The 23,779-nt window shown below is 44.9% G+C and overlaps 1 protein-coding gene across 8 annotated transcripts in view; it reads left to right on the top strand.

Moving 5' to 3' along the window:
- The first annotated feature begins 303 nt into the window (after positions 1–303).
- CHRNA7 (cholinergic receptor nicotinic alpha 7 subunit) overlaps positions 304–23,779 on the top strand; it is a 160,109-nt gene continuing 136,633 nt past the window's right edge. For 5 of the 8 annotated variants that reach the window (XM_033919621.1, XM_033919618.1, XM_033919626.1 and 2 more), the window contains exon 1: positions 2,081–2,442. Coding sequence is in view for 2 of the 8 variants with exons in the window: in XM_033919618.1 (XP_033775509.1) it covers positions 2,413–2,442 (30 nt within the window). In the remaining 6 variants the exon portion in view is untranslated. The other 3 variants (XM_033919625.1, XM_033919619.1, XM_033919623.1) reach the window with 2 other exon arrangements.

Below are 23,779 nucleotides of genomic sequence, written 5' to 3'. Positions count from 1 at the left end.
AGAAGTACGAAAAGAGACTGGAGAACCACAACATATATACTCTGGAGGAGAGGAGGGATAAGAGTGATATGATGCAGACATTCAAATATTTGAAAGGTATTAATATAGGACCAAATATAGAAACCAGAAAAAAAAAACCACCCTAGGGCTCTTGGACTGGGGATTCTCCAACACCCCCTGAAGGCCCTGACATTACTGACCTGAATTTGATTGGTTGAACAGGCAACAGCTGGATGCTGCTCAGCCAATCAAATTCAGAGCAGAGCCCTCAGGGCCTTTAGGGGGTGGGACAAATCCCCTGAAGGTTCTGACTGCATGCCACTGGTACTGGTCTTGATGGACCTTTGGTCTGTCTCTTTTGCTCTTATTTATGTTCTTAGTGATGGATGATTGAAATGGCATCCAGTTGGAGGTGATGGAGATGAAGACTATGTCTGACACGCACAGAGGATTCTAAGGAAGAGCAATGGGTTGTGAAGTTTAGTAGTTGATATAGATAGGCCACATGGTCTTTATCTGCTATCATTTTTTAGTGATTCTTTCTCCCTCTCTCACCACATATGATATTTAACAGGAAGATAAAAGACCTTAATGATGATATTTTAAATTGTTAGGTATTAGATACTCTTCTTCCTTGAACTGTGCATTCTAGAAATTACCATATATAATTTATCATAAAAATATTCTAATACCTTAAAATTTGGAGATCATTCAATTTAGACAGTGTATGCAGGGATGGATTTCGACACTCATGGGATTAAGTATTAGAAATGCTTCTGTTGGGCATGGGGATGAGGGAGGAAGCTTCTCCAGAGATCAAAAATTATGATGGAGTGGGGGAAGGGGTAGCTGGAGACATCAGAAAGTGTTTGCACTGGAGTACTCAGGTGCTTTCATTTTGAGAACTAGTGTGATTTCTCTGGGTAAGATGTGCACCACAGTATTTGCATCAGAGTACACCTATGCCTTGTAACAAACCCACTGTCAGCAGTGGTTTTGTTCCTATGAAAAGTGTAAAGGTTAGACAGCCCCAGTGCAGAAGAGCTGACCAGGTCAGTGCCCTGGAACAGGCAAGCGATGACTATCTCTAGATGAGACAGGGAGAGTTCTGCAGGAAAGCTTGCACTCTTGTATAGAGCTTTGAAATCCTGGCAGGAGACGTTTACCTGAAATACTTGCTGTTCCTTTAAGAAAGGATCAGGAAAATCTGACCTCTGGCAGATGTAGCAGTTCTCTAGAGCAGTCGTTCCCAACCCTATCCTGTCAATCGGGTTTTTAGGATAGACCTAATGAATATGCATGGAACAGATTTGTATGCCTGTCACTTCCATTATATGCAAATGTCTCTCATGCATATTCATTAGGGCTATCTTGAAAACCCGATTGGCCTGGTGGTCCTCCAGGATAGTGTTGGGAACCACTGCTCTAGAGAACTGATTAACCACCCCCTCCTCCTCAGCCAGGCAGAGGGGGCATGGTTTGGAGCTCCCTAAATGGAAGCCGGTGAGGGAGTCGGGGAAGGAAGGAGCTGGGAGGTGCCCAGCAGAAGGAGCAGGATATGGAAAGAGGCAGAAGAGGACGTTTGTTTTCCCAGCCAGACTATAAGAGGCTAGAGCAGGGGTGTCAAAGTCCCTCCTCGAGGGCCGTAATCCAGTCGGGTTTTCAGGATTTCCCCAATGAATATGCATTGAAAGCAGTGCATGCACATAGATCTCATGCATATTCATTGGGGAAATCCTGAAAACCCGACTGGATTCCGGCCCTCGAGGACCGACTTTGACACCTGTGGGCTAGAGAGTGGTCCCCAAAGTCCCTCCTTGAGGGCCGAATCCAGTCGGGTTTTCAGGATTTCCCCAATGAATATGCATGAGATCTATGTGCATGCACTGCTTTCAATGCATATTCATTGGGGAAATCCTGAAAACCTGACTGGATTCGGCCCTCAAGGAGGGACTTTGGGACTCTAGGACTGGGTCAAGGAAATAATGTGGAACTTAAGGATTTTGAAACAGCAGAGAATGTACCAGAACCTAGTGTAGAACTGAGTGGAATCAACTGCTGTAAAAGTGAGCGTGTGGACTGTGCCATTAACTCCCTGAGGAGGACATTGCTGTGAACTATGTTTTTGGTTTTGAGTGTTTTTGACTTGAAGAAAGTGGCTGGTGCAGGCAAGAACAAACCTGCCTATGAACTGTAACATTTCTGAGCTATTGGAATTTTTGTCCATTTCAAAACTAGCTCAGAGAAAACGTTTTGTTTTTGCTATTTTTGTTTTTGCTTGTTGGCTGGGGTTTTGGCAATGAGGTATAGTTTGAAGGGAGGCAGCTAATTAGCAGCAGTGCAGTGTAACAGCTGTGCCTGGAAGGTGTGCTGAGGGGCTGAGCCAGCCTGTGTTTAAGAACTGTCTTTTCCATGTCTGCTAGTTTGTGGACTGTGAAGGAGGTAAAGCTTATATTTAACTCTTTTGCTTCACTCATAACCAAAGAGAGGTATTTAAGAACTTTTCGGGTGAAAAGCTGCCTGAATGCAAAGAACCTGCTCAGTCTGTATAAAGGGGCAGGATACCTTAATAAAATTAAGCATTTGCTACCAGGGGCAGGATACCTTAAGAACTCACCTGAAAGCATTGCTATACTATACCTCTCTGTATCCAGTGTCTTTACTTAGTATAATGTTGGCAAAGAAGTTAAAGACTTTTGGAAGTTTGCCCAATTGCAGCAGCTGAGGTGACTGTCGGCCAGTTGCTGGAGGAAAAGCTGTATTTTTGTTTATTGCTGAAATTCTTTGCTTTCATTACTATTGAAACAGTTGAATTGTTCTGGGGGGAAACAGCGTGCTTTGATCCCAAACATAAAGTCTGGCCAGTGGCCAAGAATAATAAATCTTTCTAAAAACTCGAACCTTTGGTGGAAATTTCCTTCTTTTTGCTGGAAAGGGAAATCCTTACCCAAAATACTGGGGTTTTACCACAGCATAACCATTGCCAGGCCTGAAGGGTACCCCAAGCTAAAGGGGACACACCGGGCCAGTATTTTGTCACAGCTCAGGTGGTCTGCTGCGTTCATCAGAGACCCCTGGTTGTGACAGCCTTCACTTTGTAAAGCACCCATATCTTTATCTGTTGTCATTCCCTCTTTACTCCCCTACTTCTAGTCCCTTATATTTCTCCCACCTAAGTAACATGTATAAGTCACCTTTGTCCTATGTCTGTCTTAAGATGGTATCTTCTATCTCATGGGACCCTCGACCACCAGAGGGCATCCGCTGAAAATCAGGGGGGAGGGGGGGGAAGTTTCATAGTGACTACAGAAAGTATTTCTTCACCGAAAGAGTGGTGGATCATTGGAACAAACTCCCACTGCAGGTGATTGAGACCAGCAGCGTGTCAGATTTTAAGAGAAAATGGGATATTCACATGGGATCTCTAAGGGAGTGAAGTCAGGGGGGCGGGTATTTGGAATGGGCAGACTTGATGGGCTATAGCTCTTTTCTGCCGTCATTTTCTATGTTTCTATGTAATTAGATTGTAAGCTCTTGGAGCGGGGGCCGTCTTTTGCATGTGTGTTGTACAGCACTGCGTGTATCTGGTAGTGCTTTATAATATAAATAATAGTAATAATAGTAGTTGTAGAACCGTTGTGATTCCCTTGTGTAAGACACATATGTGGTCTGTGCACCAGAGTACTTTGTGCGCTTTCGTTTTGAAAACCAGTATGATTCTCCTGGGTAAAATGTATGTGTGATCTTTGCATCAGAATACACACATATTTTCATTTTGAGAACCAGAGAGATTTTCCTTGTTAGTATATCTGCAGTATTTGTCCCAATCTGGACAGTTTGCAAAGTGCCACCTTCTCTGTCACTATCTCCCCTATATCATTTTATCTATTGACTCGCACCTAAATCTCATCCCTCTAGTCTCCACACATCTCTTCTAACCTTCACCATCTCTTGCTCCCCAGTTCTTTACTTCCCTAATTTTCCCCTCCACTTCACTGGGTTGCTCACCCTATCAGTTTTTTCCTATCTGCCTTCCTTCTCTTCTCCTCTCTCACACTGACTTTCCTATCCTATAATAACCATTTCATTCACCTCCTCTCACATTCTTCCATTCCTCCAGAACAGTGGTCTTAAACTCGGGGCCCGCCAGGTACTATTTTGAGGCCCTCAGTATGTCTATCATAATCACAAAAGTAAAAATTACAATATTATTATTAAGACTTAGCCAAAAGGAAATATTTATAAACTATAAAGAGTTTTACCTCATGCAAAATTGTCATTTCTTTAATAAGACATTAACTATTTTTTCTGAGGCCTTCCAAGTCCCTACAAATCCAAAATGTGGCCCTGCAAAGGGTTTGAGTTTGAGACCACTGCTCTAGAATGACTCACACCATCAATCGTATCATTTGATTCCCTCAGCACCAACAATCCCCTTTAATGCTTACCCATCACTCTCTCTTTCTAATTCAACCTTCACCCTTTAGTCATTTCCTAGCATATTCCCCTTTGTTTTTCAATGTCCACCAGCCATCCACATACTCACCCTTCCTCACTTCCCTTCTCATATTTCTACTCAGACCAATTACTACCTATGGTTCTCGTTCTCTTTCACCTCCTCTACAGCTATCACAACTCTGGCTCTCCTCCCTTACCCCATCACCACCTCCTGCTCAAACAGCATCCTTCACATAAATACATTGGGGTGGAGGAGTAGCCTATAGGTTATAGCAATGGGTTGAGAGCTTTCATAGCGTTCAGCTTAGCACGGATTTGTTTCTCTCTGCTCAAGTGTCCCCTAAAGAAGATGTCTTCCGAATGCCGAAACTGAGATCCTTGTTGGGACTTTTTTACATTAGTAACCTTTTATTTTGAATAAAGACTTGTTTGGGTTGATTTAGACATCCCCCTTGTCTTTTTTTGTTGTTGTTGCATCTGTATCCTCTTTTTTTTTTTTTTTTTTGCCTGCTTGAGAGCCAGAAAAGCTAGGGTTCAAATTCTACTGATAGTCCTTTGATCCTGGGTGAGTCACTTAGCAGCGGTTTCTGGCTATCGCAGCGTTTTTCTTCGAATTGTGATTATACTTTTGCTATTGCATCAGGCGGCAGGCACCTCACTCAGTGTGTTTTTCTGCAAGTTAACTCAGTTTGGCTTTTTTTGTCATTTGGCGCCATCTACTGGGATGCTTTTATACCACTGAGGAAGGCACCTGTGGCCGAAACACGGACCCTGTTGGGGTCCAGTATATGCTCTCTTACAAAGAACTTTATATGCCTGCCACATTTTGTTTTATTTAAATGTATATATGTGTGAATCTTAACTGAGATTCTATATTGTGGATAAACGTGTTTGTCCACACAGTGGTCTGATCAGGGTCCCTTCCCCACTCCCTTGTTTTGTTTTCATAGCTTGCTGGTGGGGTGGTTTTTTTCCTTTTGTATCGTTTGATACATTGAGTCACTTAACCCTCCACTGCCTCAGGCACAAATTCAGATGGTAAGACCACTGGGGACAGGGAAATGTCTATCTGAATGTAGCTCACTTTAAGCTACAACTGAAAACAACATGAGCTAAGTGCAAATAAACTTCCCCTTCATCATTCCTTGACTCTCTTTTTTGCATGTATCCTCCATAACTACCAACACCATTTTTAGCTCTTCACACTCTCATCATTATATCAGGCTTTCTTTAACGCACCCCCCATTCACCTATTTCCACTTGTTCTCTTGAATGTTCTCTCCCCCAAGGTCTTATGCTACTGTGCTCTCCCATACACGATCCCTCATACACTCCTTTAGTCTGACTCTCTCTCTCTTATTATCTCAGATAGCCTAAGTTTGCATTCATAATTCCAGGGAGATGTGAGAAGAAATGACATTCACCTTATTTCACATGCTCCCCTCTTCAAACTCTAGCATCTCTCCAAACATCCACCTCTCAAGCATTTGCCCCTCCTTACTCCCTCAAAATTAATCCCCTTTTACACTACCACCTCTCATCATCAACATTCACCCTTTCCAATGCTTGTCCCATTTTGACATCTACCTTTTCTTCCTACCCATATATCACCTACAATTCTCTGACCTGTGTTCTAAGAGGCCTCCTCCTTTCTCTGCTTCCGTCTCTTCAACTGAGTCTGGAGTGTCGGTCTCTTAGCCTTTTTTCTTTTGTTTTGTATGTTTTTTTGGTATTGTAGTGGTTCTTTTTCTCTTTTTCCTGTGCCATTGTAGGTCTTTTCTAAATGCATATTTTTTCATTACAATGTAAACTACTTTGATAGTTTTCTGCTAAGAGGTATAATGAGCCATTAATAAACTTGGAAACTTGGAGTCATGCCATTGTAGTCTGTGGTTGTTCCTGAGTTTGCTCTAGCCCCTCTCTTTCTGTTTTCTCCTAAGTACTGCCTGTTGAAATAAGGGAACAAGAAACAAAGGATGAGACAGGAGCAACATAGCAGAACAGAAAACAATTGCTCTGTTCCCCTCTCAAGTTCTCTCTTCCTATTTCTCCTCACTAGAGAATGACATGGGGACAAACTTTGTCCCTGTCTTTGCCTCATTCCTTTAGCCTCTGTCTCCGTCCCTGACCTATCCCTCCCTGTCTCCGCAGGCTCGATTTAAAAAAAAGTTTCAAGTTTAAAATTTCAATTAACATAGTAGATGATGGCAGATTAAGACCTGGTTCAATTTAAATTTTTTTTATTTTTTCTTCTTAGCTATTTCTGGGCAAGAATCCAAAGCTCTACCTGGTACTGTGCTTGCATTCCAACTGCTGAAATCTCCGTCAAAACTTACTCCAGCCCATCTACACCCTCCCAGCCATTGAAGACCTCTCCAGCCCATCCTTCCCCAAACAGCTATATACAGCCACAGACTGTGCAAGTCTGCCCAGTATAGTTCAATATTTAATATTATTTTCTGATTCGAGATCTTCTGTGTTCATCCCCACGCTTCTTTGAACTCAGTCACCGTTTTCCTCTCCACCACCTCTCTGGAGCGCATTCCAGGCATCCACCACCCTCTCCGTAAAGTAGAATTTCCTAACATTGCTCTTGAATCTACCACCCCTCAACCTCAAATTATGTCATCTAGTTTTACCATTTTCCTTTCTCTGGAAAAGATTTTGTTCTACCTTAATACCCTTCAAGTATTTGAACTTCTGAATCATATCTCCCTTATCCCTCCTTTCCTCTAGGGTATACATATTCAGGGCTTCCAGTCTCTCCTCATAGGTCTTCTGGCGCAAGCCTACTATCATTTTCATCACCCTCCTCTGGACTGCTTCAAGTCTTCTTACGTCCTTTGCCAGATACGGTCTCCAAAACTGAACACAATACTCCAAGTGGGGCCTCACCAACGACCTGTACAGTGGCATCAACACCTTCTTCCTTCTACTGACTACGCCTCTCTTTATACAGCCCAGCATCCTTCTGGCAGCAGCCATCACCTTGTCACACTATTTTTGCCTTTAGATCTTCGGGCACTATTACCCCAAGGTCTGTCTCCCCGTCCGTGCATATCAGCATCCCCGTCCGTGCATATCAGCTTCTAAGCATATACGGTTCCTTCTGATTATTAATCCCCCAAATGCATTATTCTGCATTTCTTTGCAATGAATTTTAGTTGCCAGGCATTGATTAGACCATTCCTCTAACTTTTGCAGATCCTTTTTCATATTTTCCACTCCCTCTTCGGTGTCTACTCTGTTACAAATCTTGGTATTATCCGCAAAAAGACAAACTTTTCCTTCTAACCCTTCAGCAATGTCACTCACAAACATATTGAACAGGATCGGCCCTAGCACCGAACCCTGAGGGACTCCACTACTCACCTTTCCTTCCTCCGAGCGACTTCCATTAACCACCACCCTCTGGCGTCTGTCCGACAGCCAGTTTCTAACCCAGTTCACCAATTTGGGTCCTAACTTCACCCCATCAAGTTTGTTCAAGAGCCTCCTATGAGGAACCATATCAAAGGATTTGCTGAAATCTAAGTAAATTACATCTAGCATATGTCCTCGATCCAGCTCTCCGGTCACCCAATCAAAAAATTCAATCAGGATCGTTTGGCACGATTTACCTTTTGTAAAGCCATGTTGCCTCGGATCCTGTAATCCATTAGATTCAAGGAGGTACACTATCCTTTCTTTCAGCAACACTTCCATTATTTCTCCAACAACCAAAGTGAGGCTCACGGCTTGTAGTTTCCCGCTTCATCCCTGTGACCAGTTTTGTGAATAGGGACCACATCCACTCTCCTCCAATCCCCAGGAACCACTCCCATCTCCAGAGATTTGTTGAACAAGTCTTTAATAGGACCCGCCAGAACCTCTCTGAGCTCCCTCAGTATCCTGGGATGGATCCCATCCGGTCCCATCGCTTTGTCCACCTTAGGTTTTTCAAGTTGCTCATAAACACTCTCGTTCATGAATTGCGCAGAATCTACTCCATTTTCTCATGTTACTTTGCCAGACAATCTCGGTCCTTCTCCAGGATTTTCTTCTGTGAACACAGAACAGAAGTATTTGTTTAGCACATTTGCTTTTTCCTCATCACGCTCCACATATCTGAAAAAAAATTTTGTCTCCCTTTTTTACATTTTTAGCCATTTGTTCTTCTGCCTGCGCTTTCGCCAGACGTATCTCTTGGCTTCTTTCTGTTTCACCCTGTAGTCCTTTCTGCACTCCTCTTCTTGGGTTTTTTTATATTTCACGAACGCCAACTCTTTCACCTTTATTTTCTCCGCCACTAGTTTGGAGAACCATATCGGTTTCCTTTTTCTCTTGTTTTTATTTATTTTCTTTACATATAAAGGTCTGTAGCCATTTTAATCGCTCTTTTCAGCTTAGACCACTGTCTTTCCACTTCTCTTATGTCCTCCCATCCTAACAACTCTTTCTTCAGTTACTCTCCCATTTCATTAAAGTCCGTATGTTTGAAATCTAGGACTTTAAGTATCGTGCAGCCGCTCTCCACTTTAGCCATTATATCAAACCAAACCGTTTGATGATCGCTACTTCCCAGGTGAGCACCCACTCGAACATTAGAGATACTCTCCATTTGTGAGGACCAGATCCAATATCGCTTTTTCCCTCGTGGGTTCCGTCACCATTTGTCTGAGCAGAGCTTCTTGAAAGGCATCCACAATCTTCCTATTTCTTTCCGGTTCCATAGACGGAACATTCCAATCCGCATCCAGCAGGTTGAAATCTCCCAACAGTTGCACCTCCTCTTTCCTTCCAAACTTTTGGATATCCACAATCAGATCCTTATCAAATAAAACACATTTCAATTCCCTGTCTCCATGACCTCTGTCCCCGTCCTCGCGGACTCTGTCCTTATTTGCACAAGCCCCGAACACTTATGATTTTATATTTAAATATTTTTATTAAAGTATAAAACGTGACAATATTTTGTACACTATTTATAAATAAAAAATACACTCTTCCATTTCTATCTGGTTTTGGCACAACATTCCCAAAGATTCAGTTGCCTATGTTTTATACATCACCTGGGAAGATAATTGGATTGTCTTTCAGATTTGGATGTAGAAGAGAACCTAAACTGTATAGTAGATGAACAGGAAAATAAATGTCTATTAAATGTTAGAAATGATCCTTGATGCTAGCAAAAAGGATGAATCTACTGCAGTAACAGTAAGATGCTTGAGCAGCTGGGCACTTGATGGATGAATGTTGCAGATGGCAGGAAAGACACAAATGATGCCATTTAACAGTAGTTCATTGAAATCCAAAAGCAGCTTTTGCATTTTTTAAAAATCATTATATTCAGTTGCAAATTGTCTATGATGTGCTGCACAGTATTCTGGCCGGGACGGATCAGGGTGTTCCAAAATGTTGTATGTTGAATTACAGAATTTGTCTTAAGTGCGGCTAACTTGGGCACCAGCATTTACATCTGGTTTCACAGGGTGTAAGTCCAATGACTAACTGCTATTCTATATATGGAAAATGCCCTTCATAGAATAACACTTAGCACTGAATTGTTTTGGTGCTGTTTACTGAATTCCCTCCTCTGCCCTTATATGTTCCTGAGGACGTAGCTTGTATTTTGGATTTGGTATTGAGATTTTAGATTTATGACTTGTCTTTCCCAAATCTGAGCTCAAGATGAATTACATCCAGGTACCCAAGTAACTTCCCTGGAGTGGAGTTGGGATGTACGTGTGTATTTTATAAACTGTTTAAGTTTTTACATATTAATACTAGTCCCAAGTTTTTAGTGAAAGATTAGGGAACAAAGTTTGTCCCTGTCCCCATCCCTGCCCCGTCCCTGCAGGCTCTGTCCCCATGTCATTCTCTACTCTTCATCTACTTTCTGAAGTGTCTTCTCCAGTTTTTCCCTCTCCTCCTATGTCAGTGGCCTCAAACTTGCAGCCTGCCAGGTACTATTTTGAGGCCCTCGGTATGTTTATCATAATCACATAAGTAAAATAAAACGGTTTCTTGATCATATGTTTCTTTAGCTATAAATTACAATATTATTATTAAGACTTAGCTAAAAGGAAAGATTTATAAACTATAAAGAGTTTTACCTCATGCAAAAATTGTCATTTCTTTAATAAGACATTAACTATTTTTTCTGAGGCCCTCCAAGTACCTACAAATCCAAACTGTGGCCCTGCAAAGGGGTTTGAGTTTGAGACCACAGTCCTATGTGGACTGGAAGGGGAGAGGCTAGGAGAAGTGAAAAGGATGACTGGTGCAGAAACCCAAAGAGAAGAAAACAAATGCTCTGCTCCTATGCCCTCCCCTCCTGTTGCTTGTAAAATGCTGGCAGGGAAGAACCTGGAGCAATAAACAGAACAGATGGACACCCGCGATTCAGGGCACTGGCAAATAGATTAACTTGCAACACCCCTGTACCAAAGGAAAACCAATTCATTATCCAGTCTTAGGCATGACAGTCAGTTCCAAACAGGCATAAATTAATTCTGAACATCTGTAACCTGACAGAATAGCTCTATGCTTTGCTTTTATTTCTAAATTAATTACAGAGTTAAAAAGGCTCTGCCTGTCATGCACATGTGTATTAAATAGAAAGGGTGTCAATTTTTTTTTTAACAGTCTACCTAACTTCTGTGAGAGGTGTGTGTATAAACTACGTTTCCCTTTTGAAAATTATTCCATAGAAAGGATTTGTACACGTTTGTTTCTGCTATTTAGTATACACAGAATTGCTGGTTTATTTTGCAGTCACGCATGTGTATTTTAGAAAATACATGTGCTAAATCCACTGGTGTTTTATGTACAGAAATAGTTTGTAAAATTAACCCCCGAGGGAATAATTTCAGAAGTCATGTTCTGAATGTAAAGCGTGTTCGACGCATGAAAATAGCTATGAAATTGTATGTGGGTGTACGTACTTCAAAATTGCACCTTCTTTTAGGCAATCTCCCTCAGATTCTATATATTGCACCCAAAATTGTGCACTGAAACTTGGTCATGCGCGTGTAATATAATTGATTACTGAGCCCTTAATTTTCAATAATTTTCAATAATTGGGCACTAACAATTTTTTTTTTTTTTTGCCGCTGCTAGGTCAGACCAGTGGTTCATTGTGCCCAGCAGTCCGCTCACGCAGCGGCCCTTAGGTCAAAGACCAGTGCCCTAATTGAGTCTAGCCTTACCTGTGTACGTTCTGGTTCAGCAGGAACTTGTCTAACTTTGTCTTGAATCCCTGGAGGGTGTTTTCCCCTATAACAGCCTCTGGAAGAGCATTCCAGTTTTCTACCACTCTCTCTGGGTGAAGAAGAACTTCCTTACGTTTGTAAGGAATCTATCCCCTTGGCTTTGATTAGAAATTTCAAGCCCATCTGGCTGCACACCACTGTTCCTCCAACCACAGTGCTGCCAGTGAAGGGTGCGGCGCTCAATTCTGGTCATTTTATCTAAAAATAGATATAGCACAACTAGAAAAGGTTCAAAGAATAGTGGCCAAGATAGTAAAAGGTATGGAACTCCTCTTGTATGAGGAATGACTAAAAGAGGTTAGTGCTCTTTAGCTTGGAAAAGAGATGGCTGAGGGGAGATATGATGGAAGTCTACAAAATCCTGAGTAGTGTAGAATGGATGCAAGTGAAGTTACAGGGAAATACTTTTAAAACTGATAGGAGGAAATATATTATAATTAGGAGAATAGTTTAGCTCTGGGACGCATTGCCAGAGGATGAGGTAAGAGCAGTTAATGCAGCTGGTTTTTAAAAAAAGGTTTGGACAAGTTCCTGGAGGAAAAGTCCATAGTCTGTTATTGAGACAGACATGGGGGAAGCCACTGCTTGCCCTGGATTGTTGCTACTCTTTGGGGTTCCGGAATCTTGCTACTATTTGGGTTTTTGCCAGGTACTAGTGACCTGGATTGGCCACTGTGAAGATGGGCTACTGGGCTAGAAGGACCATTGGTCTGACCCAGTAAGGCTCTTCTTATGTTCTTATTATATTTTCAATTGCTAGGGACAGGCATGTCCTCTAGAATTCTGCATATCTTGACTATCTTGTGATATTGAAAGAGCACCCCCCACCCCCACCCCCACCCCCACTGGAAGCAATGCAGTTGGAGGACTCAATCATATTAGAGGGAACAGTGCTGCACATTACTCTATAAAATTGGTGCCCAACTTTTCTAGCAAGTATCTGAAAAGGAGGCATGGCTGCGGCAGATCAGGGTGTTCCAAAAAGTTGCGGTTTGAATGACAGAATTTGTCCTAAGTACAGCTAACCTGGGCACCAGCATTTACATCTGGTTTCAGCAGGTGTAAGTCCAATGCCTAACTGCTATTCTATATATGGCAAAAGCCCTTCATAGAATAACACTTAGCACTGAATTGTTTTGGTGCTGTTTACTGAATTCCCTCCTCTGCCCTTATATGTTCCTGGGAACGTAGCTTGCATCTTGGATTTGGTGTTGAGATTTTAGATTTATGACTTGTCTTTCCCAAATCTGAGATCAAGATGAATTACATCCAGGCACTCAAGTAACTTCCTTGGAGTGGAGTTGGGATGTACGTGTGTATTTTATATACGTGCATGCATGCAAAGAGCACCTGCACACACGCTGGAGCACCTGTGATACTTTGCAGAGGATTTATACATAATTAGGGATAATTCTCAGATCCTGTTTTACAAAGGCACATGGGAGTCTTTGTTGCTTTCATAAAATTGCCTGAGTTGGTATTAGGAAAAAAATATTTTTTATTTGAATAACAGTTCTACTTACAAATAGACAGGACTGCTTCAGGAACAGCTCTGCCTTGCAATGGGAGGAAGAACGTCTACTGATACTCCCTGAGGTTATAGGATCAAGCCATTACATTACAGTACATTTATAGACCGCAAAACCTTCCACATCGATGTGGTTTACATAAGCAAGAGACTGTACAAAAGAGCAAATTACAGATTTGTACCTTAATCATTAGTTTCCCAAACATCTTACAAACAAAGATGTTTTCAATAGTTTTCGGAAATGCAAATAAGAGCCAGAGGAAGCAAACAAAATACGTAACTCGGAGTCCAGACTGGCTGCCTGGTATGCAATCGTTCGATGCATACATTACATTACATTAGTGATTTTTATTCCACCATTACCTTGCGGTTCATAAGCACATAAACACATAAGCATTGCCTCTGCTGAGTCAGACCATAGGTCCATCACGCCCAGCAGTCCGCTCTCGCGGTGGTCCCCCAGGTCAATGACCTGTAGTGATCTATTACTCTACTACTCTATTACTTTACAGCCTTCTGTTCAAGGCAGATTACATCCAAACTAAAACAAGAATTACATTTCAACTTTGAAGTAATAGAATAAACGATGAGATAAAATTTTAAGGGAGAATTATGGGTTTTAGATATTTGGTAACTAGAAAATTAGAGAGTACTAAGGGTTTATAGAGTGTTGGATGTTGGGTTAGGATTGTTGTGCTGGATAGGTTTAATGTGTTTTTTGAAGAATGTTTTGTAATCTGTGGATGAAGATAACAGAGTGGTGAGTTGTTTGTCCAACTTAGCTGCTTTGGAGGCTATTAGGTTGTCATAAAGTTTTTTTCGTTTGACATTTTTGGATGGTGGGTAATAGAATAGTGAATGTGTTCTTCTTCTGTGTCTGATTGAGGAGGATTGATTTAGTCTGTTATTCCACTGGGCATACATTTCTTATCTAGGCAACCACGCACTGAAAGAAATACGAACATTGAGGTGATCCTCAACAGATGCTCTACTTTAAAGAGTAAAAATTGTTCCTGCAAATAATTGGGAGCTTGACCATGTAAGGATTTGTAACATAAAGTCCTAAATTTAAATAATACCCTTGCCTCAAAAGACATCCAATTCAGCTCTCTCTGTAATAGGGAGTGATGTGATCTGACTTTCTGAAGTTAAAAATCAAACATACAGCTACATTTTGAATCTTGTGTAATCTATCAAGATTTGACCGTAAGCCTACGAGATGAAATGAGTTACAATAATCTAATGTGCTAAGCACTAAAGACGTGAGTCAAGATTCTAAATGCAAAGGGACTACAGTAAGACCTAATCATACGCAACTTCCATAAAATAAAGAAGCATTTCTTAACCAAAGCAGTAGTAAATGTTTTCATAGATAAATTCTTATCCAAACATATACCCAGAATTTTGATTTCTGAATCGATCCTATAAGTAATCCCATTTAATGTAATCCTATAAGTAATCCCATTTAATGTAAAAAAAAAAATTTCTGTATCTATATTAGAACGAGAAGCATAAAAAAATATGGTTTTATCTGAATCAAGTTTTAATTTATATTCCCTCATCCAGTTGTTTACAGTAAGAATGATCTCATTAATTATATTTAAAGATGCTGAAAGACTAGAACTAATAGGGATGATTGTAATATCATCAGCATAACTGAATACTTTCAGATTGAAGGAAGATAATTTCTGCCCTAGAGAAGCTAGAAAAATATTAAAAAGGAAAAAAGGACAGGAGACAGTGGGGAACAAATGTTCAACTAATAACCTGCCAAATAACAAGTTATCCTAAACTTTGTAACAACCTCCGGGATAGGGGCACACCATCATACCAAGCTGGGGACGGTCCGTTCACCATTGCACACGAGAAGGCATCACCATTCAAATGAATACTCTACTCCCACTTGGCCCGAACGATTGGGGGTAGCAATAGCAACCTCTGCTTGCCCCTCCGTCCAAGAGGGATATCTCAGCCATCGAGGAGTAGGAGCCCTCACTTTAGAGCGGCACAGTCCTATTCCCCTACCAAATGTTCCCCCTCCCTTGCTTGTCTTGGTTTCCCCCCCTCCCTTTATTAAGCACGACACCTGCCATCTTTGACTAATCTTGCTAGCCTTTTAAAACTGGGTAGGGAGGGATGGGTGTTCGGATCTCCCTAGCGCGCCGCTAAAAGATGGCTGCGCTAGGAGAGGCCACTTATTTTTAACCTCCCATGGCTCCTCTCCCCACCTATCCCTTACTGGCCCTCCCTATGTCCTGCTCTGGTCCCCCGGAGCCCCCCCCACCTAGTGGCAGCCCTTCGCTAATTGCTCCGGGCCTCTTCTTTCTCAAAAAAAATATCCAAAATGTATTTAATCATCCAGACCAACACTACGTCTACCTTTAAGCCCTATTCCTGAAAAAAAATTAACCCAAGTCCCAAACACCCAAAACAAGACCTTTTAGGCATGGGAGGGACAAGTCCTTCACATAAAACCACAATTCTTAAGAACATAAGAATATAAGAACATAAGAAGTTGCCTCCACTGAGTCAGACCAGAGGTCCATCTCGCCCAGCGGTCCGCTCCCGCGGTGGCCCACAAGGTCCGTGACCTGTGAAGTGGTTTTTGCCCACTTTTATAACCTACCTCTAGTTCTATCTGTACCCTTCAATCCCCCTATCCTCTAGGAACCTATCCAAACCTTCCTTGAACCCCTGTAAAGTGCTCTGGCCTATCACCTCCTCCGGAAGCATGTTCCATGTGTCCACCACCCTTTGGGTAAAAAAGAACTTTCTAGCATTTGTTCTAAACCTGTCCCCTTTCAATTTCTCCGAGTGACCCCTAGTGGTTGTGGGTCCCCACAGTTTGAAGAATCTGTCCTTATCTACTCTCTCTATGCCCTTTAGGATTTTGAAGGTTTCTATCATGTCCCCTCTAAGTCTCCTCTTTTCCAGGGAGAACAGCCCCAGCATTTTTAACCTGTCAGCGTATGCAAAATTTTCCATACCTCTTATCAGTTTAGTCGCTCTTCTCTGGACTCCCTCGAGTACCGCCATGTCCTTCTTGAGGTACGGCGACCAGTACTGGACACAGTACTCCAGGTGCGGGCGCACCATTGCGCGATACAGCGGCATGATGACTTCCTTCGTCCTGGTTGTGATACCCTTTTTGATGATGCCCAGCATTCTGTTTGCTTTCTTTGAGGCTGTCGCACACTGCGCCGATGGTTTCAATGTTGTGTCCACCATCACCCCCAGGTCTCTTTCAAGGTTGCTCACCCCTAGCAATATTCCCCCCATTTTGTAGCTGAACATCGGGTTCTTTTTCCCTACATGCATGACCTTGCATTTCTCTACGTTAAAACTCATTTGCCACTTTTTTGCCCATTCTTCCAGTCTCGTTAGGTCCCTTTGCAGGTCTTCACAGTCTTCTGTGCTTCTAACCCTGCTGCAGAGTTTGGTGTCATCAGCAAATTTGATAACCTCACATTTCGTCCCCGTCTCCAGGTCATCAATAAATATATTGAACAGGAGAGGTCCCAGCACCGACCCCTGTGGAACTCCGCTCGTGACCCATTGCCAGTCTGAGTATTGGCCCTTTACTCCAACCCTCTGTTTCCTGCCTGCCAACCAGTGTTTGATCCATCGGTAGATATCCCCTTGCACCCCGTGGTTCCACAGCTTTTTAAGTAGCCGTTCGTGAGGTACCTTGTCGAAGGCTTTTTGGAAGTCAAGGTAGATGATGTCTATGGATTCCCCCTTATCCATCTGGCTGTTTATTCCCTCAAAGAAATACAGCAAGTTCGTGAGGCACGACCTTCCCTTGCAGAAGCCATGCTGGCTCGCCTTCAGTTGTCCATTGTTTTCTATGTGTTCGCAGATTGTGTCCTTAACCAGTGCTTCCATCATCTTTCCCGGAACCGAGGTCAAGCTCACAGGCCTGTAGTTTCCCGGGTCACCCCTTGATCCCTTCTTAAAGATGGGCGTGACATTTGCTATTTTCCAGTCCTCTGGGATCTCCCCAGTTTTTAAGGAGAGGTTACATATTTGGCAAAGTGTTTCTGCTATTTCGTTTCTCAGTTCTTTTAGTACCCTTGGGTGGATGCCGTCTGGGCCCGGTGATTTGTCACTCTTCAGTCTGTCTATCTGTTTGAGGACATCCTCTATGCTTACCTCTAGTTGTACCAGCCTTTCATCATGGTCTCCGGTTATAATCTCCTCGGGTTCTGGGATATTGGTTGTGTCTTCCCTGGTGAAGACCGACGAGAAGAATTTGTTTAACCTGTCAGCTATCTCTTTTTCCTCCTTAATCACTCCTTTCCTGTCTCCGTCGTCCAGTGGTCCCACTTCCTCTCTGGCTGGTTGTTTCCCTTTCACATACCTGAAGAAGGGTTTGAAGTTTCTTGCTTCTCCTGCCAGTCTTTCCTCATATTCTCTCTTCGCTTTCTTGACCTCTCAATGGCATTCTTTCTGGTGTCTTTTGTGCTCTTTCTGGTTTTCCTTTGTTGGTTCCTTTTTCCATTTTCTGAAGGATGATTTCTTGTCACTTATCGCCTTTTTAACTGCATTTGTTATCCACGCTGGATTTCTAGCTCGATTTTTTTTGCACCCTTTCCTAAACCTTGGGACGTACAGGTCTTGTGCCTCGAGCACTGTGCCTTTAAGCAGTGTCCAGGCTTCCTCTACGGTCTTCATCTTCCCTGAGCTTTTGCTGAGCTTTTTTCCCACCATTATCCTCATGTCCTCGTAGTTTCCTTTTCTGAAGTTGAGTGCTGTCGTTGTGGTTCTTTTCACCTTTGATGTTCCTATGTTCAATTTGTACTGCATCATGTTGTGGTCGCTGTTTCCTAGTGGTGCTAGTACCACCACTTCCTTTGCGGGTCCCTCAAGCCCGTTGAGGATTAGGTCCAGAGTGGCATCCCCTCGTGTTGGTTCCGTGACCAGCTGTTCCATGAAACAGTCACTCATCGCCTCTAGGAATTTAGTTTCTCTCGTGCAGTTTGAGTGTCCAATGTTCCAGTCTATTCCCGGGTAGTTGAAATCCCCCATAACCACCACCTTTCCACTTTTGCACACCTGCCTCAGTTCGGCCTCCAGGTCCAGGTCGTTTGCTTCCGGCTGTCCTGGTGGGCGATAGTACAGTCCCAATTTGATGTCAGCTCCTTCCCCTCCTGTTAGCTTAACCCATAGTGACTCCAGACTGTCCGCCCTTACTGTTGTTTCTGTCCTGGATGAAGGAATGGAGTCCTTTATATACAGCGCTATTCCTCCTCCCTTCTTGTGTGCCCTATCCCTCCTGTAGAGTTTGTACCCTGGCAGGGCCACATCCCAATTGTTGTCCTCAGACCACCATGTCTCTGTGATTCCTATTATGTCTAGGTCATTTGTACTGGCTATAATTTCTAGCTCCCCCATTTTAGTCCTTAGGCTCCTAGCATTTGTGTATAGGCAATTTAAGTCCCGGTTTGTTACCTTTTCTTTTGGATCTCCTCGTGAATAGTTGCTCCTGCCGATCTCCTCACGGGCTGCCAGTCCCCGAGCCTCATTTTGTTCACCCTCCTCCTGTGGTGTGTCTATCCTGTCCTCTGCTGGATTCTTTGTTCTTGGGTAGCTCTCTGGTTCCGGCTGTTTCCTCCTTTTCCTGCTCTTTAGCTCTATTTGCTCTATTTAACCGGCATCTGTCATAAGCGCTAGTTAGAGAATCGTGGAACCATCAAACCCCCCTACCCACCCCCGAACAAACTCAGCAGGAGGGATGTCCAATCCCTCCTGCCCGAACCTGCCATGAACCCCTGCCCAAACACACTGCAACCCCCCCCCCCCCCAAGCATTACCATCAGGAGGGATGCTCAGTCCCTCCTATTGGACACCCCTGAACCCCCCCCCCAAAAAAAATGATCATGGCATGAGGGATTCCCAGTCCCTCCTACCTGGCACCCGTCGTGACCCCTATGAATGATTGCCGGCAGGAGAAATACCCAATCTCTCCTGCCAGACACCCTTCCCCAAAAGTTTGCCAGCAGAAGGGATACCCAGTCCAGGTGGGCTACCTTTAGGGTGGTGTCCGGCAGAAGGGACTGGGCATTGTTCCTGTCGATGAACTTTCAGGGGGAGTGGGGGGGGGGGGGGTGTCCAGTAGGAGATATTGGGTTTTTCTCCTACTGGCGATCATTTGAGGAGGGGGGTCACAGTGGGTGCCAGGCAGTAGGGACTGGACATCCCTCCTGCTGTGATCATTTGGAGGGGGGGTGTTTTGGGGTGCTGGGCAGGAGGGACTGGGCTTCTCACCTACTGCGATCATTCAATGGGGTCACGACGGGTGCAGGCAAGAGAAGATTGGGCATCTCTCCTGCCGGCGATCATTCAGGGGGGTCCCAGCAGGTTCTGGTAGGAGGGACTGGGCATCCCTCCTGCCACAATCATTACAGGGGCGGGGGGTGGGTTGCCTGGGCCGCTGAGCTGATCGCAGCAGACACAATCAGCTCAGTGGCCCCATCCAGAACTTATACCTGTTTTGACTTGGTCTAAGTCAAAACGTATAAATTTAATCTAGGCAACCTGTCAAACTTTCTATTATGGCTGCCGGACGACTAAGTCTAGGTCGGCCCATATCCCGCCCACCTCCCACCCTACCCACTCCTCCAAAAATGCCCCTTTTCACTCTGGGCACACAGAGGCAGTCAAAAGTCCTAAGCTGTTTGATTACTGGTACTTGGATGGCCTGTCTTTTTGATCATCCAAATGCCAATTTAGGCAGGTTTTTAGACGTATTTGTTTTTTTTATTAGGTACCTCTTACTGAATAAGTCATATAAATTATTCAAAAGTGAGTTAATCAGCGTTTCAGTGCAATCAAAAGGGCGGAAACCTGATTGAGAATAGTGTAGAAAAGGAAACAAATTCAAGTAATCCAATAATTGTTGGTAAACAGATCCCTCCATCAATTTTACAAAAAGAGGTATTGATGCCACTGGTCTATAATTACTAACCTCAGATTGTGAGTTCTTTAGATTTTTAATGAGAGGGGTAGTTATTATGTGTCCATTTACTTTTTAGAAAATCGCTTTTAACTAAACTGGTATTTAGTCAGTTAAAAAAATATTTCTGGAAGGTCAAGTTTGATGCCTTCATAATAACAGAAGAGCAAGAAAGCACAGTTACTTACCGTAACAGGTGTTATCCAGGGACAGCAGGCATATATTCTCACATGTGGGTGACGTCATCTACGGAGCCCCGATGCGGAAGCATTTTCAAGCAAACTTGATTGAAGATTTAAGTTTGCTCTGCTGCTCCACGCATGCGTGCCTTCCTGCTCCACTAGGGGGTGCATCCCCTCGTGGTCTCCAGTTCATTTAACTAGCAAAGAAGCCAACCTCGGGGAGGTGGGCGGGTTGTGAGAATATATGTCTGCTGTCCCTGGATAACACCTGTTACGGTAAGTAACTGTGCTTTATCCCAGGACAAGCAGGCATGATATTCTCACATGTGGGTGACCTCCAAGCTAACTGAAAAGGGATGGAGGGAAGTTGGCAATTTAAGCAAATAGATTTCGTAAAACCGATTGGCCGAACCGGCCATCGCTCCTGGATAGTGAGTCCAGACAGTAGTGGGAGGTGAAGGTATGAACCGAAGACCACGTGGCAGCCTTGCAGATTTCCTCAATAGGTGTGGACCTGAGGAAAGCTACGGAGGCTGCCATCGCTCGGACCTTGTGTCCCGTTACTCGACCATGCAACGCGAGACCAGCCTGAGCGTAGCAAAAGGAGATGCAATCGGCCAACCAGTTGGACAAGGTGCGTTTGGAAACTGGGTGACCTAACCGATTTGGGTCGAAGGACAAAAACAGTTGTGGGACTTTCCGGTGTGACTGAGTGCGTTGGAGATAAAAGGCCAAAGCTCTCTTGCAGTCAAGAGTGTGGAGCGCCACTTCTCCGGGGTGAGAGTGGGGCTTGGGAAAAAACACAGGCAAGACAATGGACTGATTGAGATGAAAATCAGACACTACTTTAGGCAAGAACTTTGGATGGGTGCGGAGTACCACCTTGTCGTGATGGAATACCGTGAAGGGTGGGTCCGCTACCAGAGCTTGTAACTCACTAACCTGCCGGGCGGAAGTGAGCACGAGCAGGAAAATCACCTTCCAAGTGAGGAATTTTGGATGGCATTTGTCTAGGGGCTCAAATGGAGGTTTCATTAGTTGAGCCAGAACCACGTTAAGGTCCCAAACCACCGGGGGAGGTTTGAGAGGAGGGTGGACGTTCAGAAGACCCTTCATGAAGCGAGAGACTAAGGGATGGAGCGAGAGGGCTTTCCCTTCCAGGGGCTGATGAAAGGCCGCAATCGCACTGAGGTGTACTCGAATGGAGTTGGTCTTTAGGCCGGAATGAGATAATTGAAGTAATTAGTCAAGGACCAGAGGGACGGGGACCGACACCGGGTCCTGGCTGTGGGAGGAGCACCAGGTTGAGAATCTGGTCCACTTTTGGGAGTAGCAGGTTCTCGTCGAGGTCTTTCTAGAGGCCTCCAATATCTCCTTGGCTGATTGAGACACGGGGAGAGCAGTCAGGGGGAGAGAAACCAAGCATTCAGATGAAGAGATTGAAGATTGGGATGTAACAGCGAACCCTGACCCTGTGATAGTAGAGAGGGAAACAGAGGCAGAGGCAGTGGATCTCTGACACTGAGTTGAAGTAGAAGGGAAAACCACGGCTGGCGTAGCCAGCGAGGGGCAATCAGGATCAGGGTGGCTTGTACTGTTTTCAGGTGGACAAGCGTCCGCAGTATCAGAGGAAACGGCGGGAACGCGTACAGGAACCTTCCCTCCCAGTCGAGGAGGAAGGCGTCGGCCTCGAGCCGGTCCGGGGAGTACATCCGGGAGCAGAAGAGAGGCAGCTTGTGGTTGTGGGGGGATGCGAATAGATCTATTTGAGGCGTCCCCCACTTTTTGAACACTCGTCGTAGGGTCTGAGAGTGCAGTGACCACTCGTGTGGCTGGAGGAGGCGGCTGAGTCTGTCCGCCAGACAGTTTTGTTCTCCTTGTATGTACACCGCTCGAAGGAAGGTATTGTTGGAGATTGCCCATTTCCAGAGGCGCAGGGCTTCCCGGCAAAGGGACCAAGACCCTGTTCCCCCTTGTTTGTTTACGTAGTACATTGCTACCTGGTTGTCGGTTCGGATGAGAACCACTCGGTCGTGGAGCAGATGTTGAAAAGCTACAGCTGCGAGATAGATGGCCCGAAGCTCTAGCACGTTGATGTGGCAGCGGCGGTCTTCTGCTGACCACATCCCTTGAGTGCATAGGCCGTCCAGATGGGCTCCCCAAGCGTACTCCGACGAATCCGTGGTGAGTATCTTGCTGTGGGGTGGGGTGAGGAAGAGCAAACCTTTGGAAAGATTTGAAGAGTCGGCCCACCAGCAGAGCGATCGTTGCAAAGAAGACTGTCACGGGGCGGTCGATCGGGTCCCGGTCTTGACGCCATTGAGAGGCCAGGGTCCATTGAGGAATTCTCAGATGGAGGCGGGCGAAGGGTGTGACGTGGACGGTGGAGGCCATGTGGCCCAGAAGAGTCATCATCTGCCGAGCTGATACCGAGGTCAGCAGGGAAAACCTTCGACTCAGACTTACTAACGCCTCTAGGCGCGGAGGGGGGAGGAAGGAACGGAGGCGAACCGTGTCCAGCGTGGCCCTGATGAACTGTAGGGACTGGGAGGGGCGTAGTTGGGATTTTGGGAAGTTTATCTCGAACCCCAGACTTTGTAGGTAGGTAATAGTCTGTTGGGTCGCTGAGATAACCGCTTCCAGTCGTCCAGGTAGGGGAATACCTGGAGGCCCTGGAAGCGTAAGGTTGCTGCTACCACCACGAGGCACTTGGTGAAGACCCGAGGTGACGATGCTAGGCCGAAGGGGAGGACACGGTATTGTAGCTGCCAGTCCCCTACCTGAAAACGCAAGAACTTGCGGTGAGCGGGGTGCACTGGGACATGTGTGTACGCCTCCTTCAGATCGAGGGAGCAGAACAGTCGCCCTCGTCGATCAGGGGGTAGAGGGTCGGTAGGGAAAGCATCCGAAATTTTTCCCGTATCAGAAATTTGTTGAGGTGTCTCAAGTCTAGTATTGGGCGTAAGTCTCCCGTTTTTTTTCGGTACCAGGAAGTAACGGGAGTAGAAGCCCTTCCCCCGTTGGTCGGGGGGAACCTCCTCCACTGCTCTCAGGCGAAGCAGGTCTCGAGCTTCGGAGAGGAGTAGGGGTAGCTGCGTCCAGTTGGGAGGGCAATTCCTTGGGGGGTTGTCCGGAGGAATGGTCCGAAAGTTGAGAGAGTATCCTGATGAGATCACGCCAAGGACCCATGCGTCCGACGTGACTTGTTCCCAGTGAGGGTAAAAGGCTTTGAGGCGACCCCCGATGGGAAGGAGGCCTGGGACTATGGCGGAGGGGGCCCACCCCCTTCCGCGTATCCCGTCAAAAAGACGGGGATGGTTTGGTACTCGCAGGCGGTTGGGACTTGGGCATGGCCCGGTGGTGGGCTTGCGGACGCCTGGGTGGAGGCCGCGAGAAGGCAGGA

Source organism: Geotrypetes seraphini, chromosome 14 (assembly GCF_902459505.1).
Source record: "Geotrypetes seraphini chromosome 14, aGeoSer1.1, whole genome shotgun sequence".
Classification (NCBI taxonomy): domain Eukaryota; kingdom Metazoa; phylum Chordata; class Amphibia; order Gymnophiona; family Dermophiidae; genus Geotrypetes; species Geotrypetes seraphini.
This window is presented reverse-complemented; position numbering and strand designations above follow the sequence as displayed.